The 22,033-nt window shown below is 48.5% G+C and overlaps 1 protein-coding gene across 1 annotated transcript; it reads right to left on the bottom strand.

The window, feature by feature from the left end:
* Positions 1–964: 964 nt before the first annotated feature.
* On the bottom strand, positions 965–2,885 carry LOC119160026 (glutathione S-transferase Mu 2-like). The gene is made up of 2 exons (XM_037412778.2): positions 2,618–2,885; positions 965–1,310 (listed from the first exon to the last, which is right to left on the bottom strand). The coding sequence occupies exons 1-2, from the start codon at positions 2,881–2,883 to the stop codon at positions 965–967; spliced, it is 612 nt and encodes a 203-aa protein (XP_037268675.1). The 5' UTR covers positions 2,884–2,885.
* Between the last annotated feature and the right edge of the window lie 19,148 nt (positions 2,886–22,033).

Here is a 22,033-nt window from a genome sequence, read left to right as displayed (position 1 = left end):
ACATTCGTTTATGCGCGTCCAAAACATGGTGGTCAAGGTGTGTTCCCTCCTGTTAAGATGGAGTTCAGCGCTAGCAGTACACCTAGGCAAATCCTTTTGAATGTGCGTTGGTAATTCAGGGAAATCTGTCACGTGGTATCTGAATTTTCATACCGGCTACTTTAAGCTGAAGTTAGTTAACAGGACAATATTAAGCCCTATGTAGTACGTATCGCGAGCACTGTTCATACAACGACAATAAAAATCGGACCACGGCCGGACAGACTGCTTGTGTGATGTCTTAAAATCATACACGGACGGCCAATCAGCTAGGTATCGATCGAGCAAAGAAATATGATGTGCTCTCCAGGAACGTGCCTAACTTACATGACCTAATTTCACGGCAGTGTAGGTTGAATTGATTGATATGTGGGGTTTAACGTCCCAAAACCACCATATGATTACGAGAGACGCCTAGGTTGAATTGAAATAAGCACTTTCTGGTTGGAAAGGGTTTTCAAATTTTAGAGTTTGTTGCATAAATAAGGAATATAGTGAAATATCGATTTATCACACACCCATGCCTATTTTCAGATTTTGTAAAGGTATGAACAGTTGCCCCATCAATTGAAAGTGCATGCGCAACTTTAATATTTCAAGAAAAAAAAAGTTCATTAGTACAGAGCAAAAAAAAAACACCCTTGTCATTTTCAACTCAACCAGGCAGCTGAACATACCTTGAGGCTGCCTGGTTTAGGCTTAATAGTGCTTCAACAAAGTTGCGGGAAATGACATGCTGACCTTATTGAAGAGCAGTGAACTGGTAGATAAAAAAAGAGCCGTAGAAAAGAACTGGCAAAGTTAAGACGCGTAGAGCGCACGCTGGGACAGCAGATGCCGTACGTAACGAACAAAGCCATATAACGGTACTACATCATTTTCTGTGTCCCCAGAGCCTGACCGTATTGGTGATTGGCCACTTCTTTTACTTCTCAGATGCGAAGTACTCCTTCACGTTTGGTAGCTCTTCGAATCTCCCCAGGTAGTAGACGAGCGGCGGGTACCTGGCCAGAACTTCCGGCTTGAACTCGCGATGCCAGTCGAGCCCCTCGTAGAGCACGAAGTCGACGTACGTCAGCCTGTCTTCCAAGGCCCATTCACGGGAGGCCAGATGCCTGGACCACGGGTCTACCATGTCCTTGATATTTTCGGCGTATGAACTGAGGCCCTCCCGATAGCGAGGCTGCGGTCTCGCCGCAAAGCCCAGGATGAGCACCAGGTCTCTGGCCTGCTGCTCCAGGACGTCCAGCTCGACCATCTCCTTGTCGTTGCTATGGTAAACATGAACCGTGCAGAAAGAGAGAGGAAAGAGAAGCAAGACAACAAAATGGTGTACATTAGAGTGGTGCATAAAAAATGTACAGCATATTTCATCCATCTCCATACGTTACACATACAATGGCAGGATATCATGTGGAAATATCGAAGAAACAAAAAGCTTGTAATTCAATGTAGGCAAAGAAGAAAGCAACTGAAAGGTTGATATTTGTGATTCACATGTCATGAGAACGTTACAAACTGTACGCTCATAGCAGCCATCCATCCATTCATCCCTCCAGAAAGAACTGCCACCAACTAGTTTTTGTTCATCTGTAAAAAATGCATATGGATTTCTCAAAAATGGCAGCATATCCACGGAGTGAATGATGGGGAGTGGGGCGAAGCATTCGTTCGTTCATTCGCTCTTGCTTCCGTCCGTCCATGCGTACGTCTGTGTGACCGTCCATGCGTCCATCCACCCGTCCGTGCGTGCATCTGTTCGTGCATCCGTCCCTGCGTTCGTCCATGCATTCGCGCCTGCGTCCGTTCATGCGTCCATCCATGCATCTGTCTGTGTGTCCGTTCGTCCATCTATTCAACACTCCACCACCATCTCGCATCTTTTCATATATTCCCCAATAGAAGCACCGCCTTCCAGTGGACATTCCAAGGGCTAAACGAGAGGTGGCACACACACACTTTCTTACGGCTTGCGCTTCGGGTCTACTTCCCACCTTTAACCACCTCGAGTTCATGGTATATACTAGTTCACTGTATTCATGGCTATGCGGCTCAACGCTCGCTAAACCTTTCTAAAACTAACGAGGTCACACCCAGCGAGTATAACGTTGCAACCCTTTCTTGTCAGATCGGGCTCAATGTACACGCCAATAGCTGCTAATAGGGATCGCAGCGTGCGCGTTACCTAAAGGCTTAATGCTCCTGTCTCTCATTCCCCCTTAGCAGCCATTAACATGTGTATTGAGCACTATTTTTTATTGTTCAACAACGCACAGAAAAAATCTCTCACCGGAACCACCTTGGAGATCAAAAATTTCCCACCGGCACCACCTTGCAGGTCAAAGCGTAAGACTGGTTACATACTACGATGGGACGCGGGACGAACGGGTGCAGCTATAAGGAGCTTCGCCCCTAAAACAAAGCTTAAGCAGTTCACTAAACCTAGTCCTGCATTATCATTGTAGTTCTGTGCTACAAGACGACGTGTACCATTTAATTTATTTTTCATACACCTAAACACGGTAAATTGGTTTTCCGTTAGTCGTATATAAGCTCGTGAAGTCAATTTGTTCCTTACTTTGCGACCAGTCCATGCTTTCGGCCAAGGTAACGCAGTATGGCCAAACTCTGGGTCAGTCTGACGTCGTCACCGATGTAGTAGGGCAGGTTGGGAAACCACAGTCCCAGAGTGTACTTCTCCCTCAGCCATTCCCCGCGGTCGTAGTCGGGCGCCGGTCCGAACTTGTACCGCTTGTCCTCGAACTGGACGCCCTTGTAGACGAGCAGGTTTCGGATAGGTTGGCCCAAGCCTCGCATGCCCCAGTAGCCAAGAACAGCCGCCATGATTTATGTGATTGGCTTGATAGAAACAGAAAGGCGACGTTCTCCAGACGGAAAGCATTTAATCAAAACCGTGTCGCGTGCTTAACCGTCAATATAGCAAACTATAGTCTGACTGCTCACTTTTACATTAACAGTTTGACGTAATACGGTAGGCATTTGTCTTGGAGAACAATTTCCATCTGACTCCTTTGATCAGACGTGGGCCCACGTGGCAGGACGGCGCTTTTGTGCATGTGCCAGTGTGAGGGACAAAAAAAAAAGGTTGTAGTAAGTGTTCGAACGGTGCTTGTAGATTCAAAAAGAAGTTAAGTACATGCAGTGGTGTTGTGCTGAGGCAGCTTATCGTTCTCCCATAGTAGAGTACTGGGGTCAAAGATATCTGTGAGGCCTAGGGACAGCTTTATGCTCTTCCATAGTAGAGACCAAGCCAAATCCTTTTCTAGAAAGATGCCTGCGACTTAAGCCGAAAAGCTGGTTCCCGGCCCTCACCTGTTCTCTTCCGCTGCCCTAACAGTGTCGGCGTCAAGCGCTCGCTGCGGCGGCCGTTCTAAACCTTGCCGCCTCTGAGATTAAAGCAATGTCTACTGCAGTCAGGGAGGCAACACGGTCGTGTTTTTGTGATGGCATCACTTCGAAAGCGTGTGATGTCCCAGGCATCTTTCTAGAAGAGGCGTTGACCATGTACTCAAAATTGCTAGCCACTTTCTCTAAACGTAGTTGTTTGTATCTTTTTCTATGCTATTAGGCTCACGAGACGGATTTAAACAAAATTAAAGTAGCTAAATTTAGCGTTTTTTTTCTTCAGTAACTCAAGCGACATTTCTATCTCTTTGGAGTCTTAGCCACTTTTTAGAAACTTTCAAGTGTTGAAGTATGCCATTCAATCTTTGAATTATTACGCCTTCCAAGTATGATCACCATTATAGAAAAAGTTTGAATATCTGCCCAAGTTTAAGTGCTGGTTACGTCCTGTGGAAAATAAAAAATAAAAGCTCAATGTGCCTACTGTAGGAGCGAATTTCATCCGAAGTTTTTTGCAATGGAGAGAAATGCCATCACCAAGCCCAAATATTGACCAGAACCATAGTGCTGTTCTCAACAGAAGAAACTCCACTTATCAGCCACAACCTGCAATCAGCCACAACAATTATCACCCACAAGTGCTGACTGATTCGCTACCCACATCGCACGGTCCTGTTTTACACTAGAAAGTAACACTAGAAAGTATTTTCATAATCCGACTATTGACCTCATTCGCCATCATGGAAAGTGGTTCAAAATACTATTTTAAAAATAATAAATTCATCAAACAAAAACTGGAAAAAACTCTGAGAAAAGGTATAATCATAATTGTCACGAGCATGGTGAAGCAGTGACTTTTCGCTTAGACTAACGACTTTCATGGTGCGTCCAGGTGATCCCCCCCACCCCACCAAAAAAAAGAAAGTCAACAGGATTGAGTGCATGCGCAATCAAGTTGTACCATTGTATCCATGGTATCACGATATCCCATTGAGTTTTTTTTTTCACATGCATGCCACGTCTGCCATGTATATTAGACTAATGATGCGTTCATTACAACATATTGATGTTTGTAGTAGCACATAGATGTGCCTATGTGTATGTGTTCCTAATGTCTGGAATATTTTCGTTATTTGTACATAGTGCAAATAAAGGTTTTGTGACATGTGCCTACGTGTGACGCTTTTATTAGCATGTTTCTTGCTGTACAGTTCCTTGGTAGCATACAGGTTACGATTGCAGTTCGAGCGAGACTACATCTAATATTTCGGTAGTTATACTGGCACAATTCATATACACTTTGTGCGTACGTGCCTTGAGCATTTGCGTATGCTAGTTCAATGTACTTTCCTTTCTGCAGATAGGTGTAATATGCAATAGAACATGCTTCGGTACTGCATACCACTCTCTCCTGGTCGGAGACATAGTCTTCCGAATCAACAATGTTTACAAGCACGTGTACGCCAGGAATACGAGACGTTACCTAAGGGCCTGTTTAGTGTTGTAGTAACAGAGCATGTGACAGACGACAGACGGGGCCAGCTCTTGCGTCACAATGGGCACTCGGGTGCAAGGGTGTAAATACAGAAATATCGCAACAGGGCATATCGATTGCCGGAGCTGCCATTGTGTTTTTGTGACTGTTGTAGGTTTTATTTTTACTTATACAAAAATTTCAATCATGCCTTGAAATCAAATTAAAAAAACACGTTTCCAGCTTGCGTAATTTAAGTGTTTGATTGAGTCTCTTCTGAAACCGACGCGACGGCCTCACACAGCTGGGGGGTATTGAATACACGTACAGGCTACAAAAAATGAAGGCACTGAAAATGCTGAATCCACTATACTTAACGGTCAAGCCATTCAGATATATGGCGTTCGAAAGAGAAATCTCAAAGGGGGACAATTGAAACGGTTGTCCCCCACCCCCTGACTGAGCACAAATGGGCCAGGACCACCCTGGCCTTGAAGAAGATAAGTGCGCATGTGGAAACGTCGGCTTCGACAACTGATGTTGAATTTTAAAGACGATAGTCTTTCTTGGGGACCTCCAACGTAAAAATTTTGGTCTGTCTGTCTGTCTGTACATTTGTCTGATTGTCTACTCCGAACGGGATCTGGAGATTTGGGTGCACGTTAAAGAACCCCAGGTGGTCAAAATTTCCGGAGCCCTCCACTACGGCGTCTCTCATAATCAAATAGTGGTTTTGGGACGTTAAACCTCACAAATCAATCAATCAATCTTACGAGATCTGGTGCTTGAAACGGCCTACCGCATCCACAGAGCCCACCAATGTTGCTCAAGGTTGAGCGTTCATGCTTGTGCAATTGTCAATTAAAAATCAATTATTGCGCATGTTTGGGGCACCATAACAATACGTATATATTCTGCATGTGTGTCTTTCACTAGAAAACGCATACAAAAGTAATTTTAAGGACCATGGCGCTTATAACGCTACGCTAACCATTCAACGCTTGCACGGAAAGACGAGTGTTTCCAACGCTTTGCTAAGACGAGATGGTGGTGGCACCGTCTCGTCGCCTTGTGATCTACACCTTATCACCTATGTGATGAGCGCGCACACCCGTCTCAGAACCCCGTGCTTTGTTTTCTAAGAAAACTGCCAGATGGCCCTGTCACACCAGTCCCGTTAATTAGGGAGGCGATCACCGGGCTAATTCCAAGGGCCGAAGTATCGGCTCCCCGAATCGCACCACGAAAGCGTGGACAATTTAGAAGTGGTCCTTTTTGGCGCGCCAGCGGACGCCGGCTGTGGCCCAAAGAACAAGTCAGAGCCGAGAGTTGATAAACAAAACAAATATTATATTCTCCAAAAATGGCAGATCGAAAACAATACGCAAGAATGCACACTCCACAATAGTTACATACAATATGTCCCCAAACAAACCAATCAAACAACGTACTACACAGTACAATCAGCCACTCTCGAAACAATGGACACAGACAACGATACGCACTACAATGCAGTCGCATGCATTAAACAACCAAGACACGTGAAGACTAAAGAGATAGAAAACCTATCCAGTCCAAAGTTCTTGGAACAAAAGTCTGGATGATACTCTTCCGAGAATCACTCACTCAAAGTCCAGCGTTGTTGTCGTTCCGCAGCCCTCGAAGTTTCTCTTCCAGGAAACCTCGCCGAAGTTTCTCTTCTAGGAAACCTCCCGTCTTCAATAGGCCACTCTCCAAGCTTCAAACTTCTTCGCCCGAACACGTCGGCTTCACACACGCAGCTGTTGCCACGCGTCCTCGCTCGATAGCGGTAGACACACGCTCTTGCTTGTAGCTCGAGCCTTCACCCCTCAGGTGGAAATCCTCTTCATCTCCTGCTTCGTCCCTACGGGCAAACCTTCGCCGACTACACGGCGGGATCCCTTCGCACTCTGGCGCAACTTCCGTCTTCTCCTGATCTCTCGTCTCTGCTGCTCGGTTAAATACCTTCCGCGCGACATTCCAGAAAGTTCTCCTCATTTCATCGGCGCGATGCGCAGCGGAGGCTGGGGAGAGGCGCGAGACTGTACGGGGGCCGTCCCCGACAGATGACTCAACTCGGCATACACGCCCCTTTCCTTCTGGAAATTTCTAGCGCTTGTCCGGCCGCCGCTGTGGGGTGAGGAGGTTCGTCGGCGAAGCCACGCTTCCGAGAGGAGAGGCGTCGCGCGCCCGGGGAGCCTTGGATGCTTGTTTTCTCTTTTGTCTTTTTTTTTCGTTGACCTCGCCGCGTCTCTCTGGGCGCGTTATCGCAAGAATTTGGCGGCGCGCCCGTTTTTAGCGCTCGTTCTGTGACACTGCCCCCCACTTTAAGAATATTATCTCATAATATTCAAAACCACACAAACGAGCGCGAACAGTCCCCACACACTCAAAGACTGTAACATAGTCCGTCGCTCATGACACGTCACATTCGCAATAGATCGCCCAGTACAATCTTACATTGTAATTCAATTCCACAACACATGAAATATAGCCACAGGTACACGACTACAACACTTCATCACTCATTCCAAACAATACAAACGTACAAAGTTCTCTCATTACAACAATTATACAACACTATACATCACATCGCCGTAACAAACATTTTGACTCATTCTACATACAAGTGTCACACAGGATAACAAAACACAACACCTTGAGGCTCAACACAGACAAACGCATTCCAATTTGACCTCAACACCTATCCTGAGTACTTCGAGCTGCGCTTGCGCCCCTTTTTGCGGTACTCGCTCGATCACTTCTTGTGTTTCCACGTTCTTTTTCGGCGAGCTATTTCCAACGACGATATCTGAGGCGGCGTCTCAGCCATCGTGGTCACTTCCGACACCGTTAACGGGTCATAACGTTCAGCGGGTCCTGTCTGTTTATTTACCAGCTTGTTCATGTCTCGACATTTGACCCGGCTGGCATACTCCGTCTCTTTTACACTGTCGGTCGGTTGAGTTCGTGCCGACGTAAGTCCAGTTGCTCGGCCCGCGAACTCATTCAACACGATCAACTTCTCACTCACTGTTTCTTGCGCCGCGGCTTCCCCTTGGGCTCTAGTGAGATCCGTCACGGGATGCTCCTCCACTGTATCTCGCGGTCGCTGGGTTGGCGAGGGCTCTATCTTAGGGTCTTCTCCCAAACATTCCGGATCATTCGGTCCCCGCGCCCCGTCGATGTTTCCGATGACAAGGTCGTACAGGGGGGTCGTCATGCATAAAGCAGTAACCTTCCCGCTGAAGTACGGGGTTTCAACCTCAATCTCTGCTTCGGGAAGCATCCGAACCGTATGGTCAATTAAGCAGACCGGTTTCGTTTTGCCTGTTAACTCACTTTCCTGTACCGAATTTCTTCGCACTATAACGGTGGAGCTACCGGTGTCTCTTAACACCGTAATCTTTTTGCCCGCAACTTTTCCAGGCAGCGTTGGCATTCCTTTCGTAACACCGGTTGGCTGTTTTGACATTACAGCACCCACAATAGGAATTTTCTCCCCATTCTTCAACTCTACGAATCCATCTGTGACGGCATTATTATCGGATTTTGGTGCCGCTTGCACACAGGATACCTGGTGAGTTTGGCTCGCTCCGTTTCGACATGCGTCTGCTTTGTGCCCAGTCTGACCACACTTAAAACATTTTGCTACCGTAGGGCTCGTAAAGATCGTTCGACAGTTTTTCGCGCGATGACCCACTCGGTTGCACAGCAAACATCGCGGAATGCTCTCTGGTGCACGCTTCTTTTCTTCGGGAGCCAATTTCTTCGAATCATCGAGACAATCCTTCTTGACCTTGGCCAAATTAATTCCACCTTGCGCTTCCAAGAATTGATCAGCCAATTCAAGCATTCCTTCAAGTGACTCAGCCTTCCTTTCTTTCAAGTACAGCGACAGGCTTGGGTGGCAACTAATAAGAAATTGTTCTCTAATTAGGAGCTCTCTAAGTTCATCGTACTCCTGTGCTGTCCCTGAAAGTTCAATCCATCTGTCGAAATAATGGCAAAGTCGGGTGGCATACTGCGTAGCCGTCTCACCATCAGCTGGCTTTCCTGTCCGAAATCTGTCCCGGAATCCTTCTACGGTAAATCTAAATCGCTTCAGCAAAGCAGCTTTCACCTTTGCATAGTTGGCTGCATCGGTCGGCGTCAGCCTACCGTACACACTGAGCGCTTCACCACTCAAGCAAGTACTCAAAGCAGTTGCCCATTGATGTTCTGGCCAATTCTGGCTCTTCGCAATCGTCTCAAATCGGTGAAGGTACGCGTCAAGGTCGTCCTTCCTTTCATCAAACGCCACGAGCAACTTGCTTGGGTTCAAGCGGAAGCCATGATCCTCCCGTTCGCTGCTTTCAACTCTAGGTTGGACGGGAGTTTCACTTCGCTGTTGCAAACGGAGCCGCTCGAGTTCAATTTCGTGCTGCCGCTGCCGTTCCCTTTCAGTCATCTCCGCTTCTCTTTCTTCTTTCAGCTGTCGCTCCCTCGCTTCTCTTTCTTATCTCGTCCTTTCGGCTGCCAACTTCTCTCTCTCCAGCTCCAATTTCAATTGCTGCTCTCTTTCTTCTTTCGCTCTCTCAGCTGCCAACCTCTCTCGCTCCAACTCAGCTGCTTTTTCTTCCTTGGCTCTCTCAAATGCCAACCTATCTCTCTCCACCGCTTCTTTCTCCTTCTGGCTTACCCACTTCCGTAGTTCGGCGCCAGAAAGACCCATCTTCTCACCAAGAGATACCAACTTTTCGAGATCCATGGTGTCTCGCAACTCGCAAATAAAACCTTGCCGCATGCAAAAAGTATCTGCCTAAATCACTCTATCGGAACACTCCCCTGCACTCGTTAACGAGAACACTGAACAACACACAAAATCGTTCCGATAGCACTATCAACAACTCGAGGCTCTTTCTCACTACTTTGGACACACTGTGCACCAAAAGGTCCTGTCGCGGACGCCAGATTAATTGTCACACCAGTCCCGTTAATTAGGGAGGCGATCGCCGGGCTAATTCCAAGGGCCGAAGTATCGGCTCCCCGAATCGCACCACGAAAGCGTGGACAATTTAGAAGTGGCCCTTTTTGGCGCGCCAGCGGACGCCGGCTGTGGCCCAAAGAACAAGTCAGAGCCGAGAGTTGATAAACAAAACAAATATTATATTCTCCAAAAATGGCATATCGAAAACAATACGCAAGAATGCACACTCCACAATAGTTACATACAATATGTCCCCAAACAAACCAATCAAACAACGTACTACACAGTACAATCAGCCACTCTCGAAACAATGGACACAGACAACGATACACACTACAATGCAGTCGCATGCATTGAACAACCAAGACACTTGAAGACTAAAGAGATAGAAAACCTATCCAGTCCAAAGTTCTTGGAACAAAAGTCTGGATGATACTCTTCCGAGAATCACTCACTCAAAGTCCAGCGTTGTTGTCGTTCCGCAGCCCTCGAAGTTTCTCTTCCAGGAAACCTCGCCGAAGTTTCTCTTCTAGGAAACCTCCCGTCTTCAATAGGCCACTCTCCAAGCTTCAAACTTCTTCGCCCGGACACGTCGGCTTCACACACGCAGCTGTTGCCACGCGTCCTCGCTCGATAGCGGTAGACACACGCTCTTGCCTGTAGCTCGAGCCTTCACCCCTCAGGTGGAAATCCTCTTCATCTCCTGCTTCGTCCCTACGGACAAACCTTCGCCGACTACACGGCGGGATCCCTTCGCACTCTGGCGCAACTTCCGTCTTCTCCTGATCTCTCGTCTCCGCTGCTCGGTTAAATACCTTCCGCGCGACATTCCAGAAAGTTCTCCTCATTTCGTCGGCGCGATGCGCAGCGGAGGCTGGGGAGAAGCGCGAGACTGTACGGGGGCCGTCCCCGACAGATGACTCAACTCGACATACACGCCCCTCTCCTTCTGGAAAATTCTCGCGCTTGCCCGGCCGCCGCTGTTGGGTGAGGAGGTTCGTCGGCGAAGCCACGCTTCCGAGAGGAGAGGCGTCGCGCGCCCGGGGAGCCTTGGATGCTTGTTTTCTCTTTTGTCTTTTTTTTCGTTGACCTCGCCGCGTCTCTCTGGGCGCGCTATCGCAAGAATTTGGCAGCGCGCCCGTTTTTAGCGCTCGTTCTGTGACAGGCCCTCATGTCTCACGTGTGACGTGACTTGATGCGTTCGTTCGCCTCCGCTACACGCTCGAGGCACTCTAACTCAGTGCCTACAGAATACCACTCACCGATTTTCTTGCGCAGAACATCTAATAAATGTCTTGTTCATTCTCTCCACACGCAATACTATCATCTTTTGACATTTGCAGAAACATGCAGATACGGGGCCAATTTTTTAATCTCTTCAGTTAAAACGAGTAGTTTGCTCACACATTTTTCGTTAACACAATGACCATAATTAGTAAAAAAACTGATCCGTACTCTTGTGGCCAAAAATACACGTTGTCACTAAATCACTTGTTGCTTATTCAACAATCGTTTCAATCACTCTTGTGAGTGGAGTAATTGTTGTTTCGTTAAATAACCGCATGCGTGCTTTAGTTTAGGTCACAAAGTGCTTTTTATGGGAATAATTTTACCAGAATAACGGTAGGCATGCGAGAAGTTGCACTGAAACGACCCTGGACTTCAATTAGCAATGTTCTGTTAAAACTAAACTCATAACACACACACACACACACACACGCACACACACACACACACACACACACGCACGCACGCACACACACACACACACACGCACGCACACACACACACACACACACACACACACACACACACACACACACACACACACACACAAGCCACCCGCATCTTCTCACGGGGGAACTCGAGTAAATGCGCCGCAGAGTGGTGGGAGTATCGCGTGAATGTTGCGTTATTTCATATGGTTTAGGAATGCTTAGTTGTTATTTCGTCTTTATTATTCTTAATTATTGAATCAAGAAGAAGCATTGCCTTCCGCCAAGCGAAAGTCCAGCACGGGCGGACGCCTTTGACTGAATTCCGAACGCGCGCTCCAGTGCCTATACGGGGTGGCCAGTTAACAGTTGTGCAGCGCGAGCAGTCGGTTTTAGGGGTGAAGCTCCTTAAGCCGTGATTCGTCCGTCAGAAATGTGTGTAGTAGTAGTATTAGTATTATTATTAGTAGTAGTAGTAGCAGTAGTAGTAGTAGTAGTAGTAGTAGTAGTAGTAGGTAGCCACCTGTCGTTTAGTCCTTGGAATGTCCGTTGGATGGTGGTACTTCTACATGATGAATATATTGTTAGGGCGTTTATAGCCGGTACACAGCGAGCATACACAATGGAGGCCGTAACGGCCAAGCACGGACTCTTCGCGCGAGTGGCGTTCTTTTTGGGTAGACCCACTAGAAAGCACTTGAGGGTTCGGCCCATTTGAGTGTTTGGAGGATTTTCTACATACGAAGTTTCGTATGAGTCGTCGCACAGGCCCACGAAACTACGCAGTTCTTTGACGGACGCAAGTTTGGGGAATTCTGCCACGGCCCGAAGCTTGGTGGGGTCAGGAAGAATGCGATCCTTGGACACGACGTACCCTAGGATGGTGAGTTGCCGTGCTGCAAAGCGGCATTTTTTCAGATTTAGTTGCAAGCCGGCATTGCTCACACGTGCGGAAACTTCTTTCAGGCGTTGGATATGCGTGGAGAAATCTGGAGCGAAGACAACAACGTCATCGAGGTAACACAAGCACGTGTGCCATTTAAAGTTGCGAAGAACGGTGTCCATCATGCGCTCAAAGGTCGCAGGTGCATTACACAGACCAAACGGCATGACGTTGAATTCGTACAAGCCGTCGGGTGTGATAAAGGCAGCCTTCGGTCGAGCGTCATCAGCCATGGGTACTTGCCAGTACCCCGAGCGCAGATCGAGAGAAGAAAAAAATTTGGCTCCGTGGAGGCTGTCAATTGCGTCTTCGGTGCGCGGCAGGGGGTAAACATCCTTGCGAGTGATCTTATTGAGCCGTCTGTAGTCCACACAGAACCGCAACGAACCATCTTTCTTCGCAACAAGAACAACAGGAGACGCGCACGGACTGTCCGAGGGACGAATAACGTTGCGTCGGAGCATATCGTCAACCTGCTAGTTAATTTCCCGTCGTTCAGCAGGTGACACGCGGTATGGACGTTGCCATATTGGTGGATGGGCACCAGTGTCGATACGATGCGTAACTGTAGACGCGCGACCAAGAGAACTTCGCCCGACATCGAAAGAAGAATGGTATTCTTGCAACAGGTCCAGAAGCTGGGAACGCTGTACCGACGTAAATTTGTCATCAATGTAGGCGCCAAATACATCGGGAGATGATGGATCAGAAGTGGAAACGGAACTGACAGTACGCGAATTGTGACAACGCGAGTGATCGGGTACGTCCAGAACTTCTGCGTCGTCGACTGGTTCCACTCTGCCGAGACATTCCCCTCGAACCAAGGTAACAGTGTACGGGGATGGGTTGGTCACAAAAATAGAGGCATTGCCCTGGGTGATTTGCACGGTCGCGAAAGGTACTAGCAACCCTTTTCTTCTGGAAGCACGGTCGGATGGCGAAACGAGTGCAATTGTGTCGGAGAGACCGGGGCAGTAGACCGATACCATCGTCGAGCTTGGAGGCACTATGGTGTCGTCTTTCACGAGAATCTTGCTTAGTGTCGAGGGACTGTCTTCTGGCGTCAAATGCGAGAATGGTGAGAGTTCAATTTCGGCGGTGGCACAATGGATGACGGCGTCATTGCGGGAGAGAAAATCCCATCCCAGGAGGACGTCATGAGAACATGCAGGAATGATGATTAATTGGGCGACATACAGAATGACCTGAACGACAACGCGAGCTGTGCACCCTGCTGTAGGATGAATACGATGTGAACTAGCGGTACGAAGGGCCAACCCAGAAATTGGCGCCGTCACTTTTCGAAGCAAGCGGCAAAGGTTTTCGTCCATGACTGATACGGCAGCTCCAGTGTCAATAAGAGCAGATGCATTAACACCGTCTACAAGCATGTCAATGACATTAGATTGGTGGCTCTGAGGGCTTTCACAATGCGATAGCGTCACAATCCTTGCCTCTGGGACTGCGACGACTAGTTTTCCCGCTATTGAGCAGCCGAACTTGGCCACATGGGGGACACGGAACGACGTCGTGGTGTGGGTAACTGTGGGCAAAAGTTAGCCAGATGAGGACAGAGGACGTTCGAGGACAACGAGAGACTTTTATATACACGAAGACGGACAAATGGATACACACAACATAAACTCACACATATATACACGCGTTCACGGTCCTACGCGAAAGGGAGTTAATGTTCCTGTTCGTCCACTCACATTCTACCCTTGGGGCGTGAACGTTGCGCTTGACCTTGAGCTCTCTGGTAGTCAGGAGGTGGTGTGCCTTGTGCTTGCGGAGTTCGTACCGAGGCGGGGCCCGGTCTAGAAGATAACCGCCAGGGGCATCCCAGTACGGTGGTCAACGCCTGGGCTTGCCTGTACACCACCGAGAACAGCGTACCGCCCGTCTGCCGTGAACAGACCTGGGACAGCGTCTCGCTCCGAGACCAGAACAGCAGCTGGCCGTGACGAATGCCGCTTCAGAACAACGTGGGGGCGAGGTGGGGCGATGCCCAGTCCAGGACGCACCCGAGGACTTCAACGCCGAGACGAGGCCCGGACACGGAGGGTCAGAACGAGCAGCCGGGGCGTGGCCCGAACTTGTCTTTGCGCTCTGCTCTCTGGGGTTAGCCGAGCTGTCCCCGTGGCTCGGGAGCTTTTTCATGTGGTACGCGCACGAGCACGCGCATAGGCGCTCTCATAGTTTTACCGCTATCACCATCATGATGGTTCCCGCGCACCTTGAAATACTAAATCGGCCCCGCACACCGATTTTCTACGTCAAAGCATGACGCACACTCTCCAGGGCAGCGTTTTTTTACCACACGTGGAGACGGAGACCTTCGAGGAGACGGACCTGGGCGAGACGACAGTGGCATAGACGGCAGTTCGTCGTTATACGGACGGCTAAGCTGACCAGCCACAGGCGAAGAAATGGGAGCCGGCTATTCTCGAGAGCAATAACGGGCTACGTGACCGGCATAACCGCAAGCAAAGCAGATGGGCCGGTTGTCGGGTGTGCGCCATCGGTTCGCCGGGGTGGGTCTCGCCCGGAACGGTGGCTGAAGATGAGGCTGAGGGGTTGCGCCAACATACGTAGCGGGCATATCCGCTGCAAAGGACGGTGGTCAAGAGGCAGCTTCGGCGTGAGTGAGAGGGGCCGGTGCTGGAACGAGTTGAGGCGGCCTGGCGACAACTTGGGTGTAGCTGAGGAGCGCAGGAGCCGGAGGTTGTTGATGGTGGTACGCAGGCATGACCTCGGATATATCCTGCTCAATCGCCTGACGAATGGGAGGGAGAAGAATAGTGGCCGATTGTTGAACAGCCGGTGGGTGGGCAAAGGGCAGGAGAGAGAACTGGCGCGCGATTTCCTCAAGTATGAAGGACTTGAGGTCTGCCAACAGCGCCACCTGATCACATCTCGCCTCCAAGCCAGCAAGCCCTGCATCTCGTGGTGTGGAGCGACGGGTCATCGAACGCTGCCGGCGGAACTCCTCGAAGCTCTGGCACAGCGTGATGACCTCAGCCACTGTACCTAAGTTTTTGGCAAGCAGCATCGTGAAGGCATCATCGTCAATGCCTTTCATGAAGTTCCGGATCTTGTCTGATTCGAACATGCTGTTGTTGGATTTCTTGCATAAGTCCAGGACATCTTCGATGTAACTGGTGAATGATTCACCGGCCTGTTGAGCGCGTTCGCGTAAGCGCTGCTCGGCTTGCAGCTTACGAACTTCAGGGCGGCCAAAAACTTTGGTGATAACGGTCTTAAAATCGGACCAGGTAGCGAAATCGGACGCGTGGTTGCTGTACCACAAACTTGCAACGCCCGCAAGGTAGAACGCCAAGTTTGTCACCTTGCCGTCATCGTCCCATTTGTTAGGGATGCTCACGCGCTCGTAAATGGTGAGCCAGACCTCCACATCAGTGCCATCAGCGCCCGTGAAGATGGGTGGATCGTGGATCCTGGGGACAACGGGACAAGGGGGTGGCATGGGAGGAGGCGTTTGCTGAGAGGCGTCGTGGGACACGATAGATGGCAGAGTACATGATCATAATTCTAAGGGAATGGAAAGGGATCGTAGCACTCTCCACCAATTTTTAAGGCGTTTGTTAGCCGGCACACAGCGAGCATACACAATGGCGACAGTAACGGCCAAGCACGGACTCTCCGCGCGAGCGGCGTCTTTATGGGTAGACCCACTAGAGAGCACTTGAGAGTTCGACCCATTTGAGTGTTCGGAGGCTTCTCTACAATACGATGAAAAGATGCGGGATGCTGGTTCTGTGAGTGCTCATTAGATGGGTGGACGGATGAACGGACGCGTGGACGAACACTCAGACAGATACCCAGACGGGTGTACAAACGCACGGACAAACGCAGGAACCAATGCACGGACGGACGAATGGATGGATGCATGAACGCATCGATGAACGCATGGACGGTCGCACGGGCGGACGTAAGCAAGAACGAAGGGACGGACGGAAGGGCGGACGGACTAATGAACGCTTTGTCCCCCTCATTATCATTTACTCTGTAGATGTGCTGTGATTTTTTTTACAAGCAGATGCTGCCTGCGTCGGCCTTGCGAGGCGAGAGAGGAGGACGGGAGTGACAGTTCTGCGGGTATTTTCCTGGGATGGCACGAGACGCTAGCATGCGTATAGAGGGTTGTGGACGGCGCCACTGCTGACGCCGAAGTGCGGCGTCGTGCGACTAAGAAATGCTCCGAATTTAAAAAGAAAACTGGGTAGGGACGAAGCATGTGCGCCGGTGTTTTCCACAGTAAAATCGCGACTATTGGGCAGTGACAGATTGAAGAAGACGAAGAAGAAGCAGAAGGGCTTGACCGAGGTAGTATACCGCATGGTTTTGAACGAGATTTCTTTAATGAGGCACTAGTGGGGTCAAACCTGAAACCGCGCATGTAACAAAGAACGTGTTAGCTCCACTAACGTCATCAGAAAACTGCGTCGGTATGCATCTAAAGTAGAAGGCTACGGTTAGATGCATCTAAAGTAGAAGGCATCTAAAGTAGAAGTACACTACGGCATGTAGGGAAGGATGTTTGAGCTCTGCTAACGTTGTTTGTTGGGCTAACTGTATTTAAAAGAAGTGTTCGACGATTTATAGTGTGATGCACTCCACTATGGGAGAGCGATAAGCTGTCTCACCACAAGTAATACAACAAGGGACTAACGTCGTCGGATATTTGATGTGTTTACAAGAAGGGGGTTAACGATTTAGAGTACTCGGTACTCTACTATGGGAGAGCTTATAGCCGTCCCGTGGGCATTATGAGCTTTAAAGATTTCTTTGTCCTGCAGGTCTGTGCGTTTAGAATAAGTGGTTAACGATTTAGAGTACTTGATGCTCTACTATGGGAGAGCATAAAGCCGTCCCGTAGGTCTATGGAGACCAACTAACCTCTACCATGCCTACATATATATATGCCTGCAGGTCTCTGGCAAAGCAAATCACTACTCAATCGGAAATTAGTTCGGAGTGTTTCAAGTAGATGACTTCATGGTAGAGACCCGCGTCTGTTTTCCTGCTTTTAGATGAGAAACTTGAGAGCCTTGTTGAGTTTCGTCAGGGATTATGACAGCGCTGTTAAGCCAAACGCAATGTTTCCTGCAGTAACAACGAACTTTTAACTCATAATAAGCGTAGTATAGATTGGTGGCGAGTAGTGGGGTTAATACAGTTTCAGTGGCGCATGTCCGTTAATGGCGAACCGGGACGACAACATGACACATCGACAAGCAGACACACTAATGTGCATCGCCCCTAAAAGGCTTCGCGTTGCGCGAAATTATGTAAGAATACTTTTTAACGGTACAGGTGCTAGTATTAGAGTTGCATTAGACCAGGTGTACCAATAGCCCTGCATTTGCGTCATCATCATCATCTTGGCTATGTTCACTTAAGGCAAAGACCTTTCCCGTGATCCGCCAATCTACCAGGTCGTGTGCTTTCCGGCACCACGTTATACCTGCAAACTTTTTAATCTCATCGGCCCACCTAATTTTCTGTTCCCTCTTCGTGCGTTTGACTTCTCTGGTAATCCAGTCAGTTACCCTCAATGATCAGCAGTTATCCTTCCTATGTGCTACATGCCCGGCACATGTCCATTTCTTCTTCTTGATTTCAAATATGATATCTTTAACGCCGGTTTGTTTCCTGACCTCTCATGACCACTAAGATACTTTTTACTAACTCTTATGCCAAACTCTTCCCAATCTAGGGCCCTGAAAACCAGATAGTTTCCTAAAATTAACTAGAGGGGACTCTGGTGCTGGATCGTTCAGTGACCATGGGAATGATGGGTATAACACAGATTTGCCTAATCTTCGTACTTGCGGGTGGCAAATCGCACTGGTGGCTTTGTTAATTGCTGTGTTTTGGTTTTGTTTCGAAGGAGAGAATGCACACTTTCGAACTTCGTCACACGATTTGGAAGAGTAAGCCTAAAAAATAAAATGGTGAATCGCAACCACTGAACATTTGCTGATTTGCTGACACACGAACACACACAGAGCCAGAAGTATGAAGATTAGAGGAATTCGTGCACTACCCATTCTTTTCATGCTCGCTGAAGTGCCGGGCGTTGCAGCTCTTATAGACACTGGCGCCAGAGTTCCCTCTAGTGTATACTTAGGAAACTCTATGCTGAAAACTTCCTGTAAACAAGCGGCGAATAGCATTGCAGAGATCGTGTCTTCCTGTCTTACATCTTTCTTTATTGGCATTTTGTGGCTTTCTTTATAGACAAGTATGGTGGATGTGGATGCACTGTAGCCTTCTTCCAGTATCTTTATGTAGGGTTAATGCCCTGATTCTGTAGTGCCTACATTACTGCTGATGTGTCGACTGAGTCAAACACCTTCTCGTAATCTATGAAAGCTATGTATATGCTTTGGTTGTATATTATGTGCATTTCTCTATTGCCCGATTGATAATATGAATATGGTCTATTGTGGAGTAGCCTGTACGAAATTCTGCTTGGTCCTTTGGTTGATTCAACCATATTTTCACCTTAATTCTAATAACTAATATTTTTGTAAGTAGTTTGTAGAGAATGGACAGTAAGCTGATTGGCTTGTAATTTTTCAAATCCTCGACGTCTCCTTTCGTATGACTTAAATGTATGTAGGCGTTCTTCAAAGATTCTGGTACCCTTTCCGTCAAATGACACTTCGTATATCAGGTGGCCAGCTTTTCTAACACAATTTGTCCACTTTCTTTCAGCAGGTCCATTGTTACCTTTACGTCACCAGCGGCTTTGATTCTTTGCACTCACTCTAGGACTTTTCTTACTTCCCCTGTCGTTACTGGTGGGATGTCAAATTTCTCAGGGCCATTATTGCTATTTTTACAATATCGTCCTGGTTCTTTTTTTCGGATTCTGTACAGCTGTCCGTTGAACTCCTCCTCCACCTCGACTATACTATTCATGTTGATTATAACAATGACCATAGAATGATAAGAGCTCGTATTCGCCTAGATTTTTAAAAAAGCGAAGGCATAAACTGATACACTAGAAGCCAATTAATGAGCTAGCGGTGAAAGGCAAAGCACAGGAATTCAGGGTTTCACTTCAGAATTGATAATAGGTTCTAAACGAGGTAACCGACGCTAGCGTTGACACAATGAACGATAATCTTACTAGCATCATAAAAGAGTGTGCAATGGAAGTCGGAGGTACAGCCACTAGACAGGACACTGGTAAACTATCTCAGGAGACGAAAAATCTCATTAAAAGACGACATACCACGAGGGCATCAGATGACACTGACAGTGTAGAGCTAGTGGAGCTTTCGGAGTTAATCAAAAGGCGCAAGGTAGCCGACATCAGAAGGTATAACATGGAGAGGATTGAGGAGGCTGTAAAAAGCGGCAGAAGCCTATAAGCTGCGAAGTCAAACTTGTGTATAGGCGACAGTCAGATGTATGCATTAAGAGACAAGGAAGGAAATGTCGTGACCTTGCATTTGCGGTGTGCTTGATTACAGACCATGCGAGGAACGAGAGAAAGATAATCGATCCACCTGAAATGCTATTACTAGACATAACCGTGCCAAGTTGATCGATAATGAAGCTTTGTACAGCGTAACGCACGTTATTTGTAGTGTGTTGTTTGAAGTGTAATATTTCTAGGATAAATGAAAATAAATGCGAACAAACGAGCCGCATGTATGCCGCAAGGTTGAAGCAATGAATGTGGTAGCAAGAATGTTATCGGAAGAACGACTGCCATCGGACTCCTTTCGCGCGCATGCAACCTCGCGTAGCCGAAGAAAATGCTGGCGTAATGAAATGCGAACGCTGCAGTGGAGGAAGCGGCCTTTGTAGCGAATACATCGCTTCATCGCGAACCTAGCGGTAAGTTCGCAAGGTACTGAGAAGGATTGAGCTATATTGGTATACCTGCAGAGATCAAAGCGCGTGACCACCCTCAGTTCTATATAAAGTTCGGAGCAATGCAGATGCATCATATATATTGTACCGAAGCATAGTGGCGCCAGCTCTGTGCCAGCGTGAAAGAAGACGTTGACGTCCGTGTGTGGCTCGTGCTTGCCGGGTTCCTGCCTGTACCAGCTTGTTGCGGCTAACGTTTCTGGAATAATAACCTGTGTTTTTACGCAACCTTGCTCGTTGCATTTAGTGGAAACGTGCTGGGTAACGTCCTGGAGCTCCGCAGCCGTAAGCTACCATCTCAGTCCGCGATGACCGAGCGCGTCGATCCCCCACAAGGCTCTTCCACGCTGCCACCTGTCATGTGTTCTGGTGTACTTCGTCTGCGTGACCCATCAGTATACAACGGCACTGAAGATCAAGATGTCGAGGACTGGCTGGCAGAGTACGAGCATGCCAGCGCGATTAACAAGTGGGATGACCCTGCGAAGCTGACTCACGTCATCTTCTACTTGACGGATTTGGCCAACCTATGGTTCACCAACCACCAAGCCGACATCCCCACCTGGTCAGTTTTCAAAGAGGCCGTCACCTCGTTTTTCGGTCGTCCAGCCATGCGTAAGCTTCGTGCTGAACTGGGACTGCGGGGACGATTTCAGCGAAATGGTGAGAGATTCACGAGCTACACTGAGGATGTGATCAGCCTCTGTAGGCGAGTTGGTGCCAGGATGACGGAGGCTGACAGAATAAAGAATATAATGAAAGGCATTGATGACGACGCTTTTCATATGCTTGTGGCCAAAGACCCACAGACCGTCACGGCCGTGATTCAGTTATGTCAAAGTTTCGATGAGCTGCGCAAGCAACGAGTTTCTACACGTCGCGCTAATACACAAACAGCTGATATTTCCGCCTTGGAGTGCAAAAGCAGTGGCCCTGACTACAGCGTGTTAATGCCTCAAATTCAACTGTACATCCGGGAGGAAGTTGCTCGACAGCTCTCTCTTGTCGCCACCATCAACGAGACCCCCACAACACTGGACCACTCACTTCGCCGTGCTATTCAGACGCAAGTTGCCAAGGCTCTCCCTTCGCCCGCATCTCCAATATCAGTGGCTGCACCGCTGACTTATGCAGAAGCCGTCCGCCGACCTCCTGCCCAACCGCCGCTCCCTTCATACAGTCCAGCCACCAACTAATACAGGTCACCAGTTTCAGTTTATCCGGTAAATCGGCCCTTTCCACCACCTCGAGTCCCTGTAAACTCTTGGCGTACTCCGGATAACCGGCCCGTCTGCTACAACTGTGGTATTCCAGGACATGTCGCGCGCTACTGTCGTCGCCGTGGATTCTATTTTAATGATGTGCAGCATTCCAGCAACATACCTCGGCAATCAGAATCGCATGTGACAACTGATTCACATGACCCCTCACGTCGACCAGACTTCAGCCGACGTCGATCTCCTTCACCCGTCTTCGGTCTCCTTCCCCCATGCTTCGCCATTCCAACCACGCCCAGGAGGAAAACTAACAGTCGCAGTTCCTGAGGCACAGAGCTGGCGCCACTATGCTTCGGTACAATAGCTAAATATATT

This window comes from Rhipicephalus microplus, chromosome 3, assembly GCF_043290135.1.
Source record: "Rhipicephalus microplus isolate Deutch F79 chromosome 3, USDA_Rmic, whole genome shotgun sequence".
Taxonomy (NCBI): Eukaryota; Metazoa; Arthropoda; class Arachnida; order Ixodida; family Ixodidae; genus Rhipicephalus; species Rhipicephalus microplus.
The sequence above is the reverse complement of the archived record's forward strand: the minus strand, read 5'-3'. Positions and strand labels throughout refer to the sequence as shown.

Bases quoted from the DNA above. Each gene is read 5' to 3' on its own strand.
- LOC119160026 (XM_037412778.2), bottom strand. From the start codon at position 2,883: ATGGCGGCTGTTCTTGGCTACTGGGGCATGCGAGGCTTGGGCCAACCT. The intron at 1,311-2,617 runs GTAAGGAACAAA...TGTTTACCATAG, and splicing joins AAGCATGGACTGGTCGCAAA to CAACGACAAGGAGATGGTCG.